Source organism: Anomaloglossus baeobatrachus, chromosome 1 (genome assembly GCF_048569485.1).
Source record: "Anomaloglossus baeobatrachus isolate aAnoBae1 chromosome 1, aAnoBae1.hap1, whole genome shotgun sequence".
In the NCBI taxonomy this organism is placed as follows: domain Eukaryota; kingdom Metazoa; phylum Chordata; class Amphibia; order Anura; family Aromobatidae; genus Anomaloglossus; species Anomaloglossus baeobatrachus.
The window spans coordinates 113,097,613-113,122,233 of record NC_134353.1 but is presented as its reverse complement, the minus strand read 5'-3'; the positions used below and the strand labels follow the sequence as shown (position 1 = coordinate 113,122,233).

Sequence of the window (24,621 nt, the reverse complement as noted above, 5' to 3'; positions counted from 1 at the left end):
GTACTCTACCAGGATACAGCTAAGCCCCCACTAAGTGAAGGCATCACATATGCAGGAGGAGCAAATCACACACACACACTTCCAAAAAATGGAGGGGGCTATTGCTGGATGATAAAACTGCACACTGATGGCTTGAATAGAGCACTGTTCACACATGCAGATGCACAGTCACAAGCTCGCAGCCTATTAAGTGGCGTACTATTAGATCAGGTGGGCTTCCAAGCCGTACTCCATCTGTGCACCATACAAGGGCAGGAACTCTAATATGTAAGGCCTAACAGAAAGGGGCCTGGCTGCATCCTGTAGAAAAAAAAAATATGAAGTTTTAGTTGGTATTATGGCTAGAATAGAATGTGTGAACAGCACACTATGCAAGCCATCAGTGAGCAGTTTTATCATCCAGCAATCGCCCCCTCCATTTTTTGGAAGTGTGTGTGTGTGATTTGCTCCTCCTGCACCTGTGATGCCTCCACTTAGTGGGAGCTTAGCTGTATCCTGGTAGAGTACTAGTTTTTGGCCTGGGCGATGTACAACTGCAGCTCAAAATTGTCCTAATGAAATTCTGTTAGCAAGGTATAATTTTAATAAGCATTAAAGGGGCTTTACGCTCATGCTTTTATTTAGGAGGCGAATATCCTACTGACAGATCCTCCTTAAGGCTATGTGCGCACGATGAGTATTTGGTGCAGAAAGTTTCTGCATCTTCTGGCAGAAAAACGCACCAGAAACATGGCGCATTTTTGCCACTCTTTTGGTGCATTTTTGCCTTGCCTTTTTCATCATGAAGTCAATGGATGGAAGAGCTGAAAAATGCAGGCAAAAATGCACCAAGAATTGACAATCTACAGATTATTTTTTCCTTGCAGATTTGGTGCAGAAAACAAGCAACACGTGCACAACACTTAAGAATTCGCATTGACTTTGCTGGCATAGGGATAGGCATACAGATTTGTGACAAAACTGCACCCAAAAAGCATATAGATAAAAGCATAAAAAATGTAGTGTGCACATTGCCTAAAGCTTTTACCTGCAGTTCCTACATTTTAGCTCCCCTGGAAATAGCCCTTCAGCAGCTGCTGTTATGGCCCATGCATTTTCCCTGCACTCTACAGTTTCCGCTCATCTCGGCACCTCCTGTTCCTCAGTCTACTCTCCTAATAGTCCATTGCTGAGTAGTGCTGTGACAGGGAAAGAGATATCAGGAGGAGCACAAACTTTGAAGAAGACTACAGTGAGTAATCGCCTCCACGGACTAGTCCTGGTTTGAAAGCATAAATCACGGTGTTCTATAAGAATTTTAATGAAATATGCGCAGTTTCATAAAACAATAAAAACATTACTGGACTAACTGAATAAAGTTCTAAAAGTCCATTTGTGCTTCTTAAATGAGTCCCAACTTGTTTTTCAGTCTCAGAAGCTATGAAATTGAATTGACCATTCTCCGATTTTCTGCGCCCTTTAGAGAGTCATGGTTCCATATTAAAGGTGCACATATTCTATTGGTCATAAACCAAAAACCCTACATTACATTGATCACAAATCTGTGAATCAGCTGGCAAGAATTGTGCAGAAGTAAATAATACTATATATGTAAAACATATGCAGTATATATATATATATATATATATATATATATATATATATATATGGTATATATATCAGGTGTGGAGATTTTCTTGTAAGGGTTAAAATTAAACTTAACTTTACGTAAAACTTTCTTGTCATTTACAACCTGAAGATGCCAAATCCTTACACTTAACCACTTCTTCGAAGCTATATTCAGACAGCTCCTTACATGTGTTGTTGCCTCAATCTTGCAGAACATTGCGCATAGTAATACTGCAGATTTCTTGTACCTTGCTCAATTTAGTACAAATATTTCTTCATCCTCCAAAGGAATATTTGTTTGGATGGCTTCTCTGAGATTTGCCCAAAATAGTCCATGTTTGCGTTTCTCCTTTGGCCACTCCATGTAAGTTCTTTGTTTCATGATAGCTTTTAATTTACTATATTTGTTTGGAATAAGATACTGGGGTATTGGATCTAATAAAATAAGAATTAAATTATCAGAATTCTTCCCAAATAATGAGTGTTGGGCAAAATACAGTTCATAATGGCACCATTCGCTTTGAATGAAATTTGGAGAGAGTACAAAAATAGACTTAAAACTTTTTTCAATGCAGTTGATGATATTTTCAACTATTGTTTTGCCTGGAATAAAATCTCTTTCATGATGGCAGAGTTTTATGGCTTGATCACTTTTTTCGAGGTTTGGAATCAATAACTTTTTCACCCATTCGTTGTCTTCTTGACTGTATGAGATGAAGGCATGAAAACGTTTACCCATTATTGCTTCATCATTGTGAACATTTCTTATCCTGTACTTCCTTCGAAGCCATTGGAAAATCATTCTTATGTACCATGGCAAGTCAAAATGTTTGCAGAGAAATAACATAAAGATGAAGAGGACCGCCATGGTGCCAACAATGACGCCTACTAGAATGAATATATTGCAAGATAGTTTAGAAGGACGGAAATTCTTAAGCATAACTCCCCTGAGTTCTTGTGGATGCTCACACATAAAAGATTGAGGCCATCCTACAAGGTTTTCGTATAAACTTTCTGCACTGCTAATAAATTCTTGTAATTCACAATTACATTGATATTTATTTTTTCCAAGAACTATCTGCTTAACGTTTTGACACTTTGTAAGGTGTTCCTTGGATGGGGAATATATTAAGTTTTCATCAATACTCAGGTATATTAAATTTTTACTTAAGTAACTGCAGTCAGGTATGTGGCTTAGTTGGTTTGATGACAGATATAGCTCCTTTAAAGATTTTAGATGGTTAACCTCCTCCCCGACACTTGATAATTGGTTGTTGGAGACATCAAGTACCTCGAGATATGTAGGTAGACAACTAAAGACGGAATCCGTGAGCTTATTTCTAGAAAGGTTCAGAACGCGGAGACTTGGTGACCATTCACAATCCTTATTGATTTCTGAGTATAGTCTATTACCGCTAACATCTAAATTCTTTAGAGATTTCATTGTGGAGGTCATTGAGGTTACATGTGATAGTTTTTCTAAAATATTGTTTTGTAAATCAAGGAGCTGAATATTAGTGAGGGTCTGACACTTTGCAAAAATCATATCTGTGAGTTTGTTATTGGTCAGTATTAAGGAATGGAACATGCTAGGCGATGGAGGACAATAAAAGTGTGATATTTCCGCATTCGATAGTGTAAGGTTCTCTACAAACATTTCTGAAAATATTTTTACAGGATGTTCCTCGGAATTGTACAAAAAGACTTGTAGAAAAATATAATCAAATGATAAAGACTTTAGAGAACCAACTGAAAAGTCAAACTTCTCATAATCAAACTCTTTTATGAGTGTAAACCTATAGATGGACAGATGTTCAACTGTTGATCGCCAGCAGATTTGAAGAATTCGAACCATTTCATACCCTGACATTGTGATATCGCTGATAATTAGATTGGACACCATGGATTTGATCACTATTTGCAAAACCGCATTATTGCAAGTTTTCTCACATAGCATATTGGAGATTTCCAGAGTTTTAGAGATGTTAAAGTCATCGTATAATAGATGAGTTGAGTCTGTTAAATTCTGCGGTAAAACCACATGTAACTTTTCTGTACGTAGCGATTGAAGGCCACCAGCTTCATATAGCTGCAGATTTTCAAGCCCCAAAAATACAGTTTGCAGTCCTTGGTGTGCAATATTCAAGAAATCAGAGCGTTTTATCTTTGTTGCACTTAATCCAAGATGTCTTAATTTCACTAAGGAGGCAAATTCTTTGCATAGGAACGTAGCTTGAAAGTCATTGTAGGACATGTTTAGATGGGTAACACCTTTGATATAATGTAGGGAGCTACAATTCATAGTCCGCAGCTTATTGTGTGAGATGTCCAACTTTTGTAGAACAGATTGAATTCGGAACACAGAGAAGTTCATGTCTTCAAGTGCATTATAAGAAAGATCCAAGATCTGTAAGTCAGGATATTGCTGAAACATACTTGGTTGGAGTATAGTAAGATTACTATGACTTAAATCCAACTTTGTGTCGAGGAGGGAAGCCATATCAGGAACATTTTGAGCATGTTCTCCAGTGATGATCAATACACATAGCAGAATCAAGTTCAGCCACAATCTATGACGCAAATTTGACATGATGAGAAATTTCTTCACCCTCAATTTCTGTAAAAGTAAAAACAAAGCAGAAATCATTAAATAAGTCTCCCTCTTCTTGGATGTGACAGTACATGAACACCTATCGGTTACTACTAATGCGGCATCCATGTACAGATGGAGCAAACTTTGATTTGACATTTAATATATTACAAGCCAGATCTAATATAAAAAGGTCCTAAATCTAATGTTAATATACAACAAGGAAACCCTAAAAAATGTCAATGAAGGAGAAACTTCATCATAAGAAAACAAAAAGCTGAACCTGCAGTCAGGGCCGGCTCCAGGTTCTTTTGGGCCCTGGGCGAAAGAGTCTCAGTGGGCCCCATCCACATGCACAGATACATACACATACAGGCATACGTACACATACATATTTAAAGGGAAATTCACAAAAACACATATAAATAGACAAAAATCTATACACTGTCATATACACTGACATACATAGATACAGATCATACATGCACACACAGACACACTAGAGAGATTTCTAATATTGGGAAGCCGGCAACAGCCTCATTCACCTCCCCGCTTGTGTCCATCCAGCTCCTCCTTGGCATGTGTCTGTGCTACGCTGATTGGTGGCAGTCACTAACAGACATGGTCGCACATAGAGAACTCTAACACTGCTGTATATACAGTACATCACAAGAGAGGCTGGGGACATACACATTACTTGGGGGCATACATATTACTGAGGAAAGGGATATACAGCAATGGGGGCCATACAGCTCTAGAGGGGGGCAGTGGCTTTGGGGTGGGGGGACAAACAGCTCTGAGGTGGGAAGGTGGCATGCAGCTCTGGGAGTATACACAGCTCTGAGGGGGTATACAGCACTGGGGTGGAGTGACATACAACTCTGGGGGTATAGCAGTATGCAGCCCCCATATTCCTCCATATAGTGTCATGAAGCCCTCATAGTTCTCTATGCAACCCCCATATAACATTAAGCAGCCCCCATATAGAACAATGCAGACTCATATAGCATTAGGCATCCTCATGTGGTATACAGCCCCCATATAGCACAATGCAGACCCAGATAGCATTAGGCACGTTCATGTAGTAGACAGCCCCCATATAGCACAATGCAGACCCAGATAGCATTAGGCACCTTCGTGTAGTATACAGGCTGCATATAGCACAATGCAGTCCCACATAGCATTAGGCACCCTCATGTAGTATACAGCCGCCATACAGCACAATGCAGACCTAGATAGCATTAGGCACCCTCATGTAGTATACAGCCGCCATATATAGAATATATGTGAACAAGGCCCTATATTCTCCTGTGTACAAATAGTGGCTGATCACTATATGTCAATATTTTTCAGTATGTTTTTGTTTTTATTGGATCCCCTGACTGTGTTTGGATTTGTCTGCTTTCACTTTTATTTTGCATTTTGTTTTGATGGCAGGCTCGAACTGGCCTACCGGGGAACAGGGGAATTCCCTGGTGGGCCTCTCTGCTGGAGTGAGCCACTTACCCCACAATATGAGCAGTATTTGGCCCCATGTCATTATTCACTACATAAAAAAGTAGCATCTCATCATTCACTCACAAAAGTACCCAGTGCATTATTACATAGAAGTACAGATAAATGTGTGAATAAGGCTAATGTAATATTTGCATGTAGCCAACCAGTAGGTCCCCAGAATGTTACTGGGCCCACAGAGTCACTGTAACTGGACCCCCAGAGTCAGTGCTACTGGACCCCCAGAGTCAGTGGTACTGGGCCCCCAGAGTCAGTGTTACTGGGCCCGCAGTCAGTGTAACTGGACCCACAGAGTCAGTGTTAGAGTCAGTGTTACTGGACCCCAGAGTCAGTGTTACTGGGCCCCCAGAGTCAGTGGTACTGTGCCCCCAGAGTCAATGGTACTGGTGTGCCATTGGCAGCTCAGTAGACACTGGTTGAGGGGGTAACATATATTACATGGTTTGGCATTCGAAAAAATAGGAGGTCAAGGGTCATAAAGTGCAAAAAATGAACAATTTTATTATATGCAACCAGTGAAAAGATAAAAACACACAGAGGGATGTGATGCACACAACAGGACAAAATCTCTAGCAGCAATATAAGTCAGAAAGGTTATTCAAAAAATGAGCAGCCATTGGTGGGGTATGGGGGGGCCTTTCTCACACACATTCAGGATTTTGCACTGGCCACTTTAGACACACTGGCCACTTTACAGCATTGTCTTTTGTATTACTATGTCTCTGACCTGATTATTTGGACACAATCGTGTTAGGGATTATGTGGGCTTATTTATAACTATTTATTGCATTCACTTGCACTTTCAGATTGCCCTAATACCTTATCCTTACAATGTATGACTGGTCATTTTTTGAATAACCTTTCTGATCTATATTGCTGCTAGAGATTTTGTTCTGTTGTGTGTATCACATCCCTCTGTGTGTTTTTATCTTTTCACTGGTTGCATATAATAAAATTGTTAATTTTTTACACTTCATGACTCTTGATCTCCTATTTTTTCGTATGTTATTTTGAGTTTATGCTACGATCTAATGACCAGTCTGGGCTAAGGCGGGCTTTACACGTTGCGACATCACATCGCTACCGATATATCGTCGGGTCACGTCATTAGTGACGCACATCTGGCGCCGGTAGCGACATCGCAATGTGTAAATCCTAGGTGCCATGATGAACGAGCGCAAAAGTGTAAAAAACCGCTGATCTGTGTAACGTAGTTCATTTGCATAATGTCGTTACTGCAGATACGATGTTGTTTGTCGTTCCTGCAGCACCACACAACGCTGTGTGTGAAACCGCAGGAACGACAAACATCTCCTTACCTGCGTCCACCGGTAAGGCTAAGTTCACATTTCCGCTAAAATGTATCAGTCACAATCCGCTGCTCTTGTAAACAACGGAATCCGTTTAGCGGATTCCGTTGCTCCCATGGACTTGTATGAGCAGCGGATTGTGACTGATGATGCTGCGTTGCACCCTCCGCCCGACTGATCAGTCGTGGAACGACTGACCGCCGGGCGGGAGGAACGCAGCATGTAACGTTTTTTGAGCAGCACGATCCGTCGGATTTCGCTGCTCATGCTCTCTGGCTCCCTGCACACGTCACCAGCTTTGGTTGGTTACCCGATATTTACCCTGGTTACGGTGCAAGGAGCCAGCGCTAAGCTACCCGATATTTAGCCTGGTTACGTGTGCAGGGAGGCTGACACTTCCCCGCTCGGCCCCGCCCCCTCCCGCACTCCGCACATGTGTGTACACACACACACACACATATACACTCACACACATACACTCACCTGTCCCCGGCCATGCAGACCGCGGCGGCACTGCCACTGACATCCTCAGCGCCTGGCCCCGCCCCCGCTCGGCTCCGCCCCCTCCCGCATTCAGCATGTGTATACACACACACACTCACTCTCACACACTCACACACTCACACACACACACTCACCTGTCCTGCAGTCCCTGCGGCACTGACGTCCTCAGTGCCACGGCCCCGCTTGGCTCCCCCCCCCCGAACTCTGCCCCCCGCACACAACGGAATCCGACAAAGAATTCTGTTCTTTGTCATCCGTTGTACAGCGTTGAACAGCGCATCAGTCACATGCGTCAAGCGACGCATGTGACTGATACAAAACAACGAAAATGTGAACTTAGCCTAATGCGGAAGGAAGAAGGTGGGCGGGATGTTATGTCCCGCTCATCTCCGCCCCTCCGGTTCTATTGGTCGGCCGCTTAGTGACGTCGCGGTGACGTCGCTGTGACGCCGAACGCACCTCCCCCTTGAAGGAGGGATTGTTCGGCGGTCACAGCCACGTCGCCGACCAGGTATGTGCGTGTGAAGCTGCCATAGCAATAATGTTCGCTACGGCAGCAAGCACCAGATATCGCATGTAAGATGGGGGCGGGTGCTATCGCGCTCGACATCGCTAGCAATTGCTAGCGATGTCGCAGCATGTAAAGCCCGCCTAAGACACTCCTAGCATGACTATCTATACTGCTGTATGGGGGTTCTTATATTTAATATTGTTTGGCATTCGCCTTGTGGTTATAACTTTACTTGATAGTTGTGGGGTAAGGGAACTTTCTTGCCTTGTCTACATAATTCCTTAGCAGCTGCCCAGGGATATAATATTGTAATGATTAATTTTGCATTTATTTTTCACTAATGTCAGAGCACCATGTTTCGAATACAGAGCTTTCAATCTGTGGAAAGTCATCTAAAACCTCATGTCGGCTGTGTACCGCCCCCGTAGCAGCAGCTGAGCGGCTCGGATCCGGAGCCGCGGTGGCTTGAGGGGTCTCCGGACCCAGGGGACCACGCGGACACTCGAATCAAAAAGGAGTGGGAGAGTATATATATGGGATTAGGAAAGTACCACTTTACTTCTCCTTTCACTTTCTCACTCTACAGTGTAAAGTGTTCCTAGGGTTTTGATTGGCTCAGCTGTTAGCAACACCAAAGGACCAGGACCCGTAACCAAGGAGGGTGGATACTGTGCTGAAGGGCAGATTGCACATTATCATGTGACGAGCTGATAAGCCAAGGTGTCACATTCCCCCTTGGTTAAACGTAGCCCGTCCCTGAGCTACAGGACACCAGAGGTTTATTTTTGTTTTGCTTTTAACTGTAGAAAGGGAAATATATAACATATTAACACACTTTAATTAAACAGGTTCCATTCCACACAGGGGAGGCAATGCACTTAAACGTTACTAAAATTTGTTAAGAGTTCGTCGCCCAACGGTGGGACGCTACCGCTTTCTATGGCAACGGAGGCTCAACCTACTCTGTTGCAGCCCCTTCCTATGACAGTCCAGTCCCAACGTCCCGGTCCCAACAACCCGCCACCCAAACAACCTGGAAACCTAAGGTAAGTCCGTGACCGGGTTAAGGTCCCTAGTATTGTATTTTAGACGACTCTGGTTGGCACATGAGGTGCAATTATTATACAAGACACAAGTTCGTGTTGGTCACGCCAGTCCTGTGACCGTGGTCCATATTTACTTAATATATTTAAAACTTTTAACGGAGTCCATGTACCGGTTGTACATTTTCAGTAATTTACTTGTAAATCAGGTAACTTTCACTCATTTCATTAAAACTGGTTGATTAGGCACTTATTCACTAACATTCTCTATATGAAAAATAATAAACTATGGAAAATAACAAACGAAAACACTGATACCTAACAATTCTATGGCATCGCAACTACTGGTACTGTAATATTTTTAACACTCAGGACTGCTCACTGGGAGGCTGGTAATCAACAGCGGCGGCTGGTACTACTCGCTCAACGACTATAGCGAGCCACTTCACATCTTGGGCGTACCAGCCCCGTCCACCCCAGTGCCGGGTGTAACTGACCACTTCTCCGGCCTCCAGGCTACGACCTGGATGGCCACTAGGGAGATGCTGTTCCACATCTCGCCAAGTGACAAACACTTCTTCAGAGAGATCTGCTTCCCATAAGAAACCCCATCCTTTCTCAGGGTTAAATCGCCTAACGTACCCTATGTGCCGCGGCCCATGGACACGGAATGTAGCCTTCCTCAGATACTCTTTCTCTTTCCAGCTTTGGGCAAGCATCTCTTGACATTGTTCTCGTTTGGTCATTACTGGCATCATCTGCTGCTGGTGTGGTTGTCGTTCCCAGTAGGGGGCATCAGCGTCTGGCCTCAGCTCCCTATCTGGCTCTGGCTTTACTTGAACTCTGGCGGCCCCAACAGCCGTCGGGATGCCGCGCAGTAACAGAACAGGCAAACATCTTGGTTCTGCTCCCGCTGGTGTAGACTAATGAACCGACTGCTCCGCAGCCGGGGTTGCAGGGCTCGGGTGCTCCGCCTCTGAGGACGGGCCCGGTGATGCGGCCGGGTCTGGTCTGGTCGGTGTCTGGGCGACCGCTGCCGTGGCTGGAATAAGGGCCTTGGTCTGGATCTCTGCAGCCGGAGATTCTGATAAACAGACTGAAGGTTCCGCTGCCGGGGTTGGTGGGGGCAGCTCCGCGTCCGCCGAGGATGGGGTAGTCGGTAGTGGAGTGCTCACCACGAGCGGGGACGGTCCGGATCCCTCAGCCACTGTGGGCGGATTTGTGCAATTAATAGGGACTGGGTAACCGCTCACCCTCTCTTCACGTGGGATTTCGATCTCACAAGCTCACACCGCCACCGCCAGGCTCCTCATCTCTTCCCTCCAGTGGTTCAGAATGAAGAGGAATTGCGTCCGCATCCTCCGGCACAGCTGCTCTGTTTCTTCCTCTATCCATGCCGCGGTCCCAGGGACAGCACACTCTGGGGACCAGTCTCGCTCAGCCATCTTGCCACTGCGTCTTCCAGGAACGTTGTTGCAGAGTCCTGGCATTCCTGCTCCACTTCCGCTAGTAACACATTCTGGCCCGCCCCCTTGGTCTTTTCGCAGCACTCTCCCGCTGACCGTGGTCCTCTGGGAACTTCCGGTTCCAGCCTCACTAGGAAGACGAGGGGCGGGACTTAGGCTTTGTGCGCTTTCTCGGAGAATATGGTATTTTTGTGCGAAAAAATGTCAGAAAATGGCAGACTTGGCGGGAAACAGAATTTTGAATCGCGGTATTCGGTTTTCAAGGCGCATGTCACCCAGGTAAGTGGGTCCTGCTTGTATCTTGTTCGTGACACCAGGTTTTTCGAAGTGTACCACCCCCGTAGCAGCAGCCGAGCCGCTCAGATCCGGAGCTGCGGTGGCTCGAGGGGTCTCCGGACCCAGGGGGTCCACGCGGACACTCGAACCAAAAAGGAGTGGGGGAGTATATATACGGGATTAGGAAAGTTTGTGATGCCACGCGTCCATTGGGGACACCTGGTGGCATGGCAGCAAGGTGTTTTAACCCCTCCGTGGGTAGGAGGGTTTTGCCCTGGGAGCCCGGTGATGGTGGTGAAGGGGTGCCATTGGGGAGTGGGAGAAGGGTTTTCAGTGTACTCACTCAATCCAGAAATAACCACACCGACAGCTTGTAAACCAAAGTTCTGAGCACCACTGCAGCTGGGAGGGAGCACGCTTGGGTCCGTGCCCTTGGTGTTGCGGTTAGTCTGTGACCCTTTCCTTGGCACCTGTGTTTTCTTCTTTGGACCCTCAAGTCTGAAACTTTTCGGGTCCCGCTCACTCGTATGGCTAACGGAGTGAGCTAGCTCTCAGGGTTCACGAGTAGGATTTCTTTGGACTGTATTGGGAAAGTCCTATCCCATCGGTGCGCTAGTACCCCAATTTTGGAGCGGGTTGGGGATGACACTTGAAGTCTTCACCCACGTCGGGTAAATTACCAGGACGCGTGAAGCTACTTCCTGGCCTAGGGTCCACGTACCCCGTAGTGCCCTGCCTGGTGATAGCTCAAGGCCGCCAGCCGCCCTCCTCGGCAATCCGTGCCCCCTGACACTATCCCCTGCGACCGGGGTTCCAGCTCCTACCAGGCCCAGACCAACGTCTGCCACCTAGTACTCGGGAGCCCTGCTCCACCTGTGACCTCTCCTCACGAGAGTCACTTCACCTCCTACTCCTTCCAGTACCACTTCACTTCTCCTCTCACTTTCTCATTCTCCCCTACCAACCCCCCATGTGGGCGGCCCTATTCCCTTCAGGCCCCCCAATGGTGTGTCTGGTGGGTACATTGTAAAGTGTTCCTAGGGTTTTGATTGGCTAAGCTGTTAGTGTGAAACCCCTCACCTGCAGGTCGCCTCAGGGTCTTCACGTGCTGGGAATCTTCCGGCAACAGGTATGTCAGGTTAACTTTAATAGGAATCGTGACGCCACTCTCGGTTTTGCGGTCAGGGTGAGAGGTGACCGCCACTGCAGTTTAGCGAGCGTCTGGGGCTGATGGTAATTGCAGTTAGATGGTGTGGCCTACCGAGAGTGAGGCTGGCCCCAGGGGCTTGGGTATATGTACGTGGAACCACAGGTCGCAGAAGAACTCACACACAGTCCAGAATGTCTTTCAGGGTTTTTACTCACGTTCAGTTGTTCATTGTGAGATAACCCGGGCGATGCTGAGACAAACTGCAGGGAGAACCAGGTATCCTTCAGGCTGAAGTAAGGGTGACTGTAAGCTTGCCTTCCTAGCACTTCTTGTTTCGGATAACTCCCGACTTGAAGTATATGGGATTCATCCAGGGAAGTCGCATCTGCCTTTCTCCCCTTTCTGGCCCATTTGCTGGCAGCGTGGACCAAGTAAAGATGGCTTCTCGCCATATCTCACTTATGGGCCCCCTCGTTGCTGCTGATACTGCGGACTCTGTGTTGTTTGGTGTGGGACTTGTTGTCCACCCCACCGGCAGGTTTAATAGGTAGTTAAACTTGAGCCTACTTCGGGAACCTGTTTCCCCTGCATGCCTGGTCTGCCAGGAGTCCCCGTACTCAAACACCCCGCTTCTTCCTGAGGTGTCTTTCAGTCTGACTGTGTGGCAAACAAACTCCCCCGCAAACAGCCACTACACTTGTAGGGTCTGACTAGCGTGTCTGCGTGCCTGCTCTCCGGTTCAGACTCAGCTTGTGAGTCCTCCTTCACTGCTTCCCTCCGACTCACTACCACTGCTCAACTCCTTCCAGCTTCTCCACAGCACCACTAGCTGAGATGTGGAGGCCACACCCCCTCCTGGGTCTGCCCTGGGGTCCCCTCTAAGGTGTGTGTGAGCCCTGGTTAAAGTATGCCTGCGTTTCCACACCCTATTCAGCCTTTGGGATTACCTGTTTGTACTCATCCAGCATGGGTGCAGTACTCAGTGGTGCCTGACCAGGTCAGGGGCGCCACATTAGCAACACCAAAGGACCAGGACCCGTAACCAAGGAGGGTGGATACTGTGCTGAAGGGCAGATTGCACAATACCCTGTGATGACCTGATAGGCCAGGGCGTCACAGCTGCAAGTAAAATCCCCTTGGAAAAAAATATTTGCATTTTAATGCAGTGTAAAGGCCAGATTTACTTCCTTGTTGGTTATTAAAAGTTAAGGATTTGGCCTCGAATTTCACAGAGAAAATAGAAAACATCCGCCAAGAGATCAGCTCCCAGCCACCAAGCTTTGTGAATCCCATCCCTCCCCATATCCCATCCAGCTCACTTTCCACATTTGACCCAGTCACAGAGGAGGAAGTCTCCCGGCTCCTCTCTTCTTCTCGTCCTACCACTTGCCCTACTGATCCCTTCCCCTCACACTTACTCCAGACACTCTCTCCGGTTGTCACTACTCACCTAACTAAAATCTTCAATCTCACTCTCTCTTCTGGTATCTTCCCTTCCTCCCTCAAACACTCTATCATTACTCCATTATTGAAAAACCTTCCCTTGATCCGTCCTGCACAAGCAACTACAGACCAGTCTCCAATCTCTACTTCATCTCTAAACTCTTGGAGCGCCTGGTCTACTCTCGTCTCACCCACTACCTTTCCACTCACTCTCTTCTAGATCCTTTACAGTCTGGCTTCCGGCCTTTACACTCAACAGAAACTGCCCTTGTCAAAGTGACCAATGACCTATTGACAGCAAAACGTAACGGTGACCACTCTCTGCTTATTCTTCTTGATCTTTCTGCCGCCTTTGACACTGTTGACCACCATGTCCTTCTCTCTATGCTCCATTCTATCGGCCTAAAGGACACTGTTCTTTCCTGGTTCTCTTCCTATCTTTCTGGCCGCTCATTCAGCATATCATTTGGTGGCTCCACATCTTCTCCCCTTCCTCTCACTGTTGGGGTCCCTCAAGGTTCAGTCCTAGGCCCTCTTCTTTTCTCCCTCTACACTGCCCCAATTGGAATGACCGTCAGCAGACTTGGCTTCCAGTACCATCTTTATGCTGATGACACACAGCTATACACCTCATCCCCTGAGCTCACCCCAACTGTACTAAAGAACACAAGTGACTGCCTGACTGCAGTTTGCAATGTCATGTCTGCTCTCTATCTGAAACTTAACCTTTCCAAAACTGAACTTCTGCTTTTCCCTCCATCTCCCAACCTTCCTAAACCTGACATCTAACTCTCTGTGTGTGGGACAACGATAAGTCCTAGGCAGCAAGCCCGCTGCCTGGGGGTTATACTTGACACTGATCGGTCCTTCACCTCCCACATACAATCTCTTGCCCGCTCCTGCCGCTTGCACCTCAAGAATATCTCTAGAATCCGCCCATTTCTCACAATGGAAATGACAAAAACCCTCACCATGGCCCTGATCCACTCTCGCCTTGACTACTGTAACTCTCTATTAATTGGTCTACCCCTAACTAGACTCTCTCCTCTACAGTCCATCCTTAATGCAGCAGCCAGGGTCACCAATCTGGCTAACCGCTACTCAGATGCCTCTGCTCTGTGCCAGTCATTGCACTGGCTGCCCATATATCACAGGATCCAATTCAAACTGCTTGTTCTCACCCACAAAGCTCTCCACAGTGCGGCACCCCCATACATCTCCACCCTCCTCTCTGTCTATCACCCCACCCGTTCTCTATGCTCTGCAAATGACTTTCGACTAACATCCACACTAATTCGAACCTCCCACTCCCGAATCCAAGACTTCTTCCGAGCTGCACCAAACCTCTGGAACGCTCTACCCAAAGACGTTAGGACAAATCACAACGTACTCAGCTTCAGACGCTCCCTAAAAACGCATCTTTTTAGGGCGGCCTATCACACTCCCTAGCCAAACTAATTTCACCTAATCCCTCTACAACTTCTCAGAACATAACCCCACGTCAAACTCCATGGCACCCAAATGCATCTCAAGGCTCTGGGCTATTGTTCCAGGAAGCCATTATCTATCCCCCATTTCCTTGAGATCGCTGGATTGTTATTGTAAATAAGCACTTGTACCTTGCCCCTCCCCCCACCTCATTGCAGATTGTAAGCTCTCACGAGCAGAGTTGCCTTTTTTCCCTTTAAATATTGTATCTTCTATAATTGTTACTTGTTTGTATATGTTTATGTATATGAGCCTCCTGAATTGTAAAGCGCTGCGGAATATGTTGGCGCTATAGAAATAAAGATTATTATTATTATTATTATTATTATTATTAAGGATTATGTTCTTGTGTAGGGCTGAGACTAAGCACGGCCTGCTGCACCAGAGCGAGGGGACTAATCCTGCAAATTACAGAATTTCTCAATGCTGCGTCCAAAACGCTGTGAACACTGAGTGAGTGTTCATGCACCTTAAAAGTTTATTTCCGGAGTTTAATATGCAGGTGCCGGATAGGTTCAGAATGCTATTAACCTGCAGATTTTTAGCATATCTGCAGGCTAATAGCATTTTTCCATGTGACAGGTTCCTTTTAAGTTCACCCCCACCAGCAGACTCTACAATGCCAACCTCTTGGGCTGACGGTACACCACTGAACCCATTACTGGTGAATGAACACTAGGTCCGTCCTGACATATTTGAGACGTGATGCACTCTGCAGGCACATACTTCTGTAAAATGTAAAACACCGGTAAAAGTCGCTTCATTCCCCTTTTGCACAACTGCAGTAATAATAAGTTTGACCTCAATGAAGAAACAAAATAGGGTCAGTTTCGATAGTTTCTGAAAAATTAATTTAAAATGTTTGTCCACTACATTTTTATTGATGACTTATTCGTAGATTAGGATTAATATCTGGTTGATGGGGGTGCGACACCCAACACCCCTGCCAATAAGCTTTTACCAGCACCACTGATGGCTGGAACTTCATGGATGCTGCTGGAGCACAGCACCTCCGTGTCGTCTATAGTGTCCACTGCCAGGTACTGGACCCCCAGAGTCAGTGTTACTGGACCCCCAGAGTCAGTGTTACTGGATTCCCAGAGTCAGTGTTACTGGACCTCCAGAGTCAGTGTTACTGGACCCCCAGAGTCAGTGTTACTGGACCCCCAGAGTCAGTGTTACACCCTTTTCCTAATACTTCATGTGGCCACTGCAGTAATATGAGCTGCTCTGTTTCAACAGCATCTGAGATCTGAGATTTCCCATCCGGCACCGGTGACAGCCAATTAGAGGGTGTTCCTGGAGTCACAGCTCCATCGATCAGATATTGATGGCCTATTTTAAGGTGGGCTTTGCACACTACGACATCACAAGCCGATGCTGTGATGCCGAGCGCGATAGTCCCCGCCCCGTCACAGCAGCGATATCTTGTGATTGCTGCCGTAGCGAATATTATCACTACGGCAGCTTCACATGCACTCACCTGCTGTGTGACGTCGCTCTGGCCGGCAAACAGCCTCCTTCCTAAGGGGGCGGGTCGTGCGGCGTCACAGCGATGTCACACGACAGGCGGCCAATAGAAGCGGAGGGGCGGAGATGAGCAGGACGTAAACATCCCGCCCACCTCCGTCCTTCCGCATAGCCGGCGTGAGACGCGGTGACACAGGTAGGAGATGTTCCTCGCTCCTGCGACTTCACACACAGCGATGTGTGCTGCCGCAGGAACGAGGAACAACATTGTACCTGTCGCTGCTGCCAAATTAAGGAAATGTCGGACCCTACACCGATGATACGATAACGATGCTTTTACGCTTGTTAATTGTATCAAAAAGGATTTACACACTACGATATCGACTGCGACGCCGGAAGTGCGTCACTTTCGATTTGACCCCACCGATATCGCACCTGCCATGTCGTAGTGTGCAAAGCCCTCCTAAGAGTAGGTAATCAATAAAAAAGTATTGGCCAAGGAAAATCCTCTAAGGGTATGTGCGCACTAGGCGTTTTTTTCACGCTGCGTTTTTATGTGCGTTTTTGTCTCAAAAAACGCACCCGCGGCTAAAAAACGCGGCAAAAACGCATGCGTTTTTGCCGCGATTTGGTGCGTTTTTTGCTGCGTTTTTGCTCACTGCGTTTTTAATCAGTGCACAATGCCATTAAAGATTGTTGATGAAAAAAAAAAAAAAAAGGTCTGATGTCATTTCCTTCTTCAAAATGTTCATTGTATGCAGGAGAGCAGACAGCTGCAGAACTAGTGTATGCAGGAGAGCAGACAGCAGCTGCAGAACTACAAGGCTCAGCATCCTCCATCCAGGACTGTATGCAGTTTTTTGCCCAAAAAGAAAAAAAAAATGACATGGGCTTCGCCATATTTTTGTATGCTAGCCGGGTACAGCAGGCAGGTACGGGCTGCCCCCAACCCCCAGCTACCTATTTGTACCCGCCTGGGAACCAAAAATATAGAGAAGCCCTTTTTTTTTTAATTATTTCATGAATTTTATGAAATAATTAAAAAAAAAAATGACGTGAGCTTCGCCTAATTTTTGAGTCCAGCCGGGTACAACTAGGCAGCTGGGGATTGGAATCCACAGTGCAGGGTGCCCAAGATTTCTGGGCACCCCCACTGCGAATTGCAGTCCGCAGCCACCCCAGAAAATGGCGCTTTCATAGAAGCGCCATCTTCTGGCGCTGTATCCAACTCTTCCAGCTGCCCTGGTGACGGGTGGCTAGCTAGGTAATAATGTAGTTAGGACTAGCTGTATATTATCAGCTAGCCCTAAGCCCGAAATTCATGGTGTCATGCCAATATTAGACATGGCCACCATGAATTTCTAGTAATGATAAAAAAAAAACAACAACAACACACAGAAAAATATTCTTATTAGAAATAAAACACAACACAATTAGTGACTCCATCTTTATTGAAATAAACCCCCCTCCGCAGTAATCCTGGGTCAGGGTCCCGCGCCGTCCAATCAGGATCCAATATCATCTGATCGGTTTGCTGGAAGGCAAAGCGATTAGATGATGTGTCAGGATCAAGTGCCTGAATCCCATCACACATCAGCTAATTGTATAAAAGCCGATTATACAATCAGCAGATGCATCAGTAGAAAAAAAAAAAAAAATAATACTCACTTATGTGCTGTGTTGATTACCGGCAGCTCCTGCAGCGATCGATTGGACAGGAGTCTGATCCCGTCCGATCGCTGCAGCAGCTGCCGGTAATCAGCTGATGAAGTCCCCTGATGGCAGGATCAGCTGATAGCCGGCCGGGCGCGAAAAAGCCGGCGAGACTACGATCAGCTGATGCGTCAGGTGACTGCATCAGGTGATCCACCGCCAGGTCCTGCAAGCAAGGTCCTGCCCCGGGGAGACTGCACACAGCCAGAGCGGCGGTACCGGGACAAGAGGTGGGAGCGGGCATGGCACCGGGACCCTGCAGACAGGTGAGTATATATGACATTTTTTTTTTTCTACTGTTCACTTTTGTTTTCGCCGCTGCCCCCACCTTCCGCCCAGACATGGCGCCGCACGGCAGCATACATGCCCAGGACGGGAGGTGGAAGCAGCGGTGACGGTACCGGGAGGATTCATGCTTCTGTGTTTACCAACAGAAGGAATCCTCTTCCTGTACACGTCACTTTACTGCCCACCCCTTGCGTTTATAGTTGCGTTTTTAGTCATAGAAACGCGGCTATATGCGTTTTTCATTGCGTTGTTGAACATCTCATTGAACTCAATGGGTGAAAAACGCAATGAAAAACGCAGAAATAATTGACATGCTGCATTTTTGTGGTCACCACAAAAACGCAGCTACAAAAAAACGCTGTGTGAGGACAGCACTTATGAAAACCCATAGACATTGCTGGGGAAGCAATGTCACTACGTTTTCAGCACAAAAACGCGGTAAAAAACGCCGCTAAAAACGCGGCAAAAACGCCTAGTGCGCACAAGGCCTAAGGGTATGTGCGCACTAGGCGTTTTTTCACGCTGCGTTTTTATGTGCGTTTTTGTCTAAAAAACGCACCCGCGGCTAAAAAAACGCGGCAAAAACGCATGCGTTTTTGCCGCGATTTGGTGCGTTTTTTGCTGCGTTTTTACTCACTGCGTTTTTAATCAGTGCACAATGCCATTAAAGATTGTTGATGAAAAAAAAAAAAAAAAAAAGGTCTGATGTCATTTCCTTCTTCAAAATGTTCATTGTATGCAGGAGAGCAGACAGCTGCAGAACTAGTGTATGCAGGAGAGCAGACAGCAGCTGGAGAACTACAAGGCTCAGCATCCTCCATTCACTAGTGTATGCAGGAGAGCAGACGGCAGCTGCAGAACTACAAGTCTCAGCATCCTCCATTCACTAGTGTATGCAGGAGAGCAGACAGCAGCTGCAGAACTACAAGTCTCATCATCCTCCATTCACTAGTGTATGCAGGAGAGCAGACAGCAGCTGCAGAACTACAAGTCTCAGCATCCTCCATTCACTAGTGTATGCAGGAGAGCAGACAGCAGCTGCAGAACCACAAGTCTCAGCATCCTCCATTCACTAGTGTATGCAGGAGAGCAGACAGCAGCTGCAGAACTACAAGTCTCAGCATCCTCCATTCACTAGTGTATGCAGGAGAGCAGACAGCAGCTGCAGAACTACAAGTCTCAGCATCCTCCATTCACTAGTGTATGCAGGAGAGCAGACAGCAGCTGCAGAACCACAAGGCTCAGCATCCTCCATCCAGGACTGTATGCAGTTTTTTGCCCAAAAAGAAAAAAAAAATGACATGGGCTTCGCCATATTTTTGTATGCTAGCCGGGTACAGCAGGCAGGTACGGGCTGCCCCCAACCCCTAGCTGCCTATTTGTACCCGGCTGGGAACCAAAAATATAGAGAAGCCCTTTTTTTTAATTATTTCATGAAATAATTAAAAAAAAAAAATGACGTGGGCTTCGCCTAATTTTTGAGTCCAGCCGGGTACAACTAGGCAGCTGGGGATTGGAATCCACAGTGAAGAGTGCCCAAGCTTTCTGGGCACCCCCACTGCGAATTGCAGTCCGCAGCCACCCCAAAAAATGGCGCTTTCATAGAAGCGCCATCTTCTGGTGCTGTATCCAACTCTTCCAGCTGCCCTGAAGCCGGGTGGCTAGCTAGGTAATAATGGAGTTAGGGCTAGCTGTATATTATCAGCTAGCCCTAAGCCCGAAATTCATGGTGTCACGCCAATATTAGACATGGCCACCATGAATTTCTAGTAATGATAAAAAAAAAAAACACAACACACAGAAAAATATTTTTATTAGAAATAAAACACAAACACAATTAGTGACTCCATCTTTATTGAAATAAAGAACCCCCCTCCGCAGTAATCCTGGGTCAGGGTCCTGCGCCGTCCAATCCGGATCCAATATCATCTGATCGGTTTGCTGGAAGGCAAAGCGATCAGATGATGTGTCATGATCAAGTGCCTGAATCACATCACACATCAGCTGATTGTATAAAAGCCGGTTATACAATCAGCTGATGCATCAGTAGAAAAAAAAAAAATAATACTCACTTATGTGCTGAATTACCGGCAGCTCCCGGAGCGATCGATTGGACAGGAGTCTGATCCCGTCCGATCGCAGCAGGAGCTGCCGGTAATCAGCTGATGAAGTCCCCTGACGGCAGGATCAGCTGATAGCCGGCCGGGCGCGAAAAAGCCGGCGACACCGCGATCAGCTGATGCATCAGGTGACTGCATCAGGTGATCCACCGCCAGGTCCTGCAAGCAAGGTCCTGCCCCGGGGAGACTGCACACAGCCAGAGCGGCGGTACCGGGAGGAGCTGGGAGCGGGCATGGCACCGGGACCCTGCGGACAGGTGAGTATATATGACATTTTTTTTTTTTCTACTGTTCACTTTGGTTTTCGCCGCTGCCTCCACCTCCCGCCCAGACATGGCGCCGCACGGAGCTGACATGGCACCGGACGGGAGGTGGAGGCAGCGGTGACGGTACTGGGAGGATTCCTGCTTCTGTGTTTACCAACAGAAGGAATCCTCTTCCTGTACACGTCACTGTAGTGCCCACCCCTTGCGTTTATAGCTGCGTTTTTAGTCATAGAAATGCGGCTATATGCGTTTTTCATTGCATTTTTAACATCTCATTGAATTCAATGAGTGAAAAACGCAGTGGAAAACGCAGAAATAATTGACATGCTGCGTTTTTGTGGTCACCACAAAAACGCAGCTAAAAAAAAACGCTGTGTGAGGACAGCACTTCTGAAAACCCATTGACATTGCTGGGGAAGCAATGTCACTGCGTTTTCAGCACAAAAACGCGGTAAAAAACGCCGCTAAAAACGCGGCAAAAACGCCTAGTGCGCACATAGCCTTACACAATATAAGAAAAAGAAAATAAAAAGTTATCAGCATCTGACAAACTTAAGAAGAAGCAGATGCTGAACACTTTCTAGTAATATTCTACGGCTGTCCGAAAATCCAGACATTTTACTGGTCATCGCTAAAGAAGAATTTATATCAAAACTCAAAAATATGACATTATCCTAATGCGAGTGTCATGTACCTGCGATGTATTAGTCATACTTTTCTAGCGTCCATCTAGGTATCCGTATCGCTCTACTTCTGAAATTAGATATACTTGACGCCTCTAAGGTCACGTGCCCTAGATCAGGGTTATGTGGCGATCTGGATGCAGTGTATTTAGGCTGTGTCCGCTGCGTTCTCTGATTTGAGCGTCTTCGCATGAGAAATTGTATTGCTGCGGATAGGAAACCCATGCCGCAGGTCAGTTTACGCAGCGTCTAAACGAAGCACAGTGGGCAGGAGATTTCTATCAGTCCCATCCACTGTGCTTGTACTGTACTACCCAGAGTTTTCTAGAGAAAAAACACTGAGTCCAAAACGCTACTAATCCTGATTGTGGGCATAGACCCTAAAGTTTCAAAGAAAGGCAGTACCTGGTACTAGTAGTTGTGACGTGTCACCAGTACCTGGGTGATGAAGTTTCCTTGGTCCTCACATGGTTAAAGTCTTTGCAGTCCGGTGCCTTTGTGAGGAGATGGTTCCCTAGTTTCGGTTTCTGCTGCCTTACATACGCTGCTGTGATTTGCTGTGTGGGTTATTTGCCTTTTTCCTCATGTTTCCTCTTCTACAGCTCAGATTCTCCTCCCTGAAAAGCAAATCCCTCCCTGTTTGCTTGTGACTTTCTTCAGTGCTCCTCATGTTATTATGTGAGGTTACTGCTCTAACTTATTACCTGAAGCAGAGGTCACTAACCTAAGGCACTGCAGCTGCTGCAAAACTACAACTCCCAGTATCCCTTATGAGGCTCAGGGTGACAGGGCATGCTGGGAATTGTAGTTTCCTAAAAACTGGCAAAGCCGCAGGTTTTTGATTCCTGATTCTGGTGGCAGGCACATTCATTTATCCAAATTCATTCATATAAATGGGGCGCTTGCACAAATTTTTGCACCAAATCAACCAAGTGTGTGTCGCAGGGCTGCTCGGATCCGGACGGTCCGTGGCTCGAGGGGAAAAAATAAAATAAATAGTCCGACTACGCCACTCGCGGTGTGCGGTCAGGGATGATAGGGCCGCTGCTGCGGGTTCCCGCTGGGGATGATGGATTGGGGCAGCGTGGATAGTGGAGCCCTCTGCGAGCAGGACTTTTCCCCACAGGTAGGTAAGGGTTATCGTGGAGGCGCACGGCAATAAATCAGTCCAGACAGGAGAGAGCAGTTTGGTTGTGTTTACTTACTAGGTTGGCGCGGTACATTTGAATTGAAATTCACATGGAGGATGTGTATGTTTGCGTCCGGTAATGGACGTTCAGTGTGATCTAGGACCAGGATCCAAAAGAATTATTTGTCCGGCAATAAGTGTCCATTGAGACTACTTGCCTTTATGAATATGGAAACCCTGATTATTAGTAACTTCCCTGAAGATTTAATGAAACGTGTCGGAAGTTGTCTGCTCTTCTTTTGAGTAAGCCGATGTAACAAGCATATTTTATGCAGGTTTTATACACGAATGAAGCCCGCCTGGATTCGGTGAGACCTTTCCTTCTTTGTTACAGTAAGACCCCTTGGTTGGAGAAGGGTGGTTTCTTATGAGTATTAGGTTTGGATCTCATGTTCCATGTACACTCCAAGGTCCATTTTATAGTGGGCTTCTCCTAAATGTTTTGGAGTGGAGTAGGTCCGTTGTGACTACTATTTGCATGGATTTAATCTGTGCCGTATACACTGGCATTGATCCTTGAGTGGCTTGAGTCGGATACTATGTGTTGTGCATAGATCACGCACACCGTTATTGACTCACATACGGCTGTGATCATACGCCATGTGTATTTTGTTCTTTTAAATACAAATCACGATTATCGGTGACCCTGTTCACTTTTTATTGAGGTCTTTAATAAATGTTAAGTTTTAGTTTGTATTAGTGTCTCCTAGGAGATTTTTGTACTTTCAACCTTGCTGCTATATTTATTTCCATACCCTTGGGTTGTTATAGAAAATTGGCTATTGCAATTACTTACTAGGTTCGCACCCTGGAGATGTGCTGGATCCCAGGTGCGCCCGAGTCCACTATAGCTGTGCCAGCCAACCTGGTGCCATTCTCCCACCGATGCACTCTGGTGTATTTGTCGGTCCTCCCTGGCATGGAGCTCCTGGAGTCCGTCTGGTGTCTGGGTCCTGCCGCAGGTAGCTTGGACTATTTAAGGGAATATGTCCCGGTCCTCCCTTTGCTGCTGATGTCTCAGACGTTAGTGGTGGCAGATGAGTCCAGAAAACCCACCCGCCTGGCAGAGTTAACAGATGGCTTGAAGTCCTAGTCTGTTCTAGGATCTGCACCCTATGCGTGCAAAGTACTGTGAGCCCTGGATGTCCACCCCACAGGATCCCTCTGTCCTTGGAGCTTGCTCTCTCACTCTCCGGCTACTTTCTCCACTGAGTGGCTGATCTTTCTACTCAGGTCTTGGCAGGGTCTTTGCTACTTTCACTGTGTCTCAAGATTCCGTTGTCTGTCTTGACACCTGTCCTTTTTACTACCGCTCACTTCTCACTCTTCTTCTCAACTCTCAACTCCTTCCTCTCTCCATGTCTTCCAATGACTACTCACACTTCCCAGGTTACTCTCTTCTCCCCCAGGTCTGGTCCCTCCCTTCCCAGTTGGCTGCCTGTTAGCTCACAGTGCCCAGCCCTGTCCCCTAGTTCTAAGGGGGGGTCTCCCACCCTGGTTGTGAGTGTAAGTGTCCTGATGTGCTAGTGTGTGTGTACTGACTGGTTACCGCTGGGGCGTCACATGTGCATGTAAAGGAGCGAAGATGTTGGTTGGCTCTCCTAATGATGATCTTATAGTAATATAATGCAGTGTTATTTTTTCCTCCTGCCCCTCCTCCACATTCATTCTATCAATCAAACCCCCATACCTAATTCCCTTTCTGCTTCCATTTTGCCTCACATGTTTTTCTCTACATTGCATCACATATCCTATACAAACCCTGCAGTTTTCACTCCTAGAATCGCTCCATTGAAGAAGCCTTGGCGAAACGCGCATTGGGCGTGTAAGGTGTTATCGGTTATGCATTTATACTCTGAATTTATGACTATTGAAAATTGAGATACCATGTTCTGTTTCATCCATGACTGTTGAATTCTATAGCTCTACACTGCATTGTATGCCTTCGTTGTTTTAGCCTTAAGTATACTAAAATGATAAATGCTATT

At 46.6% G+C, this 24,621-nt stretch overlaps 1 protein-coding gene across 2 annotated transcripts; it reads right to left on the bottom strand.

Annotated features, from left to right (window-relative positions):
* Positions 1-1,315: 1,315 nt before the first annotated feature.
* Positions 1,316-22,021, bottom strand: LOC142289853 (toll-like receptor 1). Of its 2 annotated transcripts, none has more exons than XM_075333798.1 (2): positions 21,850-22,021; positions 1,316-4,225 (listed from the first exon to the last, which is right to left on the bottom strand). In XM_075333798.1, the coding sequence occupies exon 2, from the start codon at positions 4,196-4,198 to the stop codon at positions 1,862-1,864; it is 2,337 nt and encodes a 778-aa protein (XP_075189913.1). In that variant the 5' UTR covers positions 4,199-4,225; positions 21,850-22,021; the 3' UTR covers positions 1,316-1,861. The 2 variants fall into 2 exon arrangements, with proteins under 2 accessions (XP_075189913.1, XP_075189920.1); XM_075333805.1 differs by having other exon boundaries at positions 21,883-22,021.
* Positions 22,022-24,621: the final 2,600 nt, after the last annotated feature.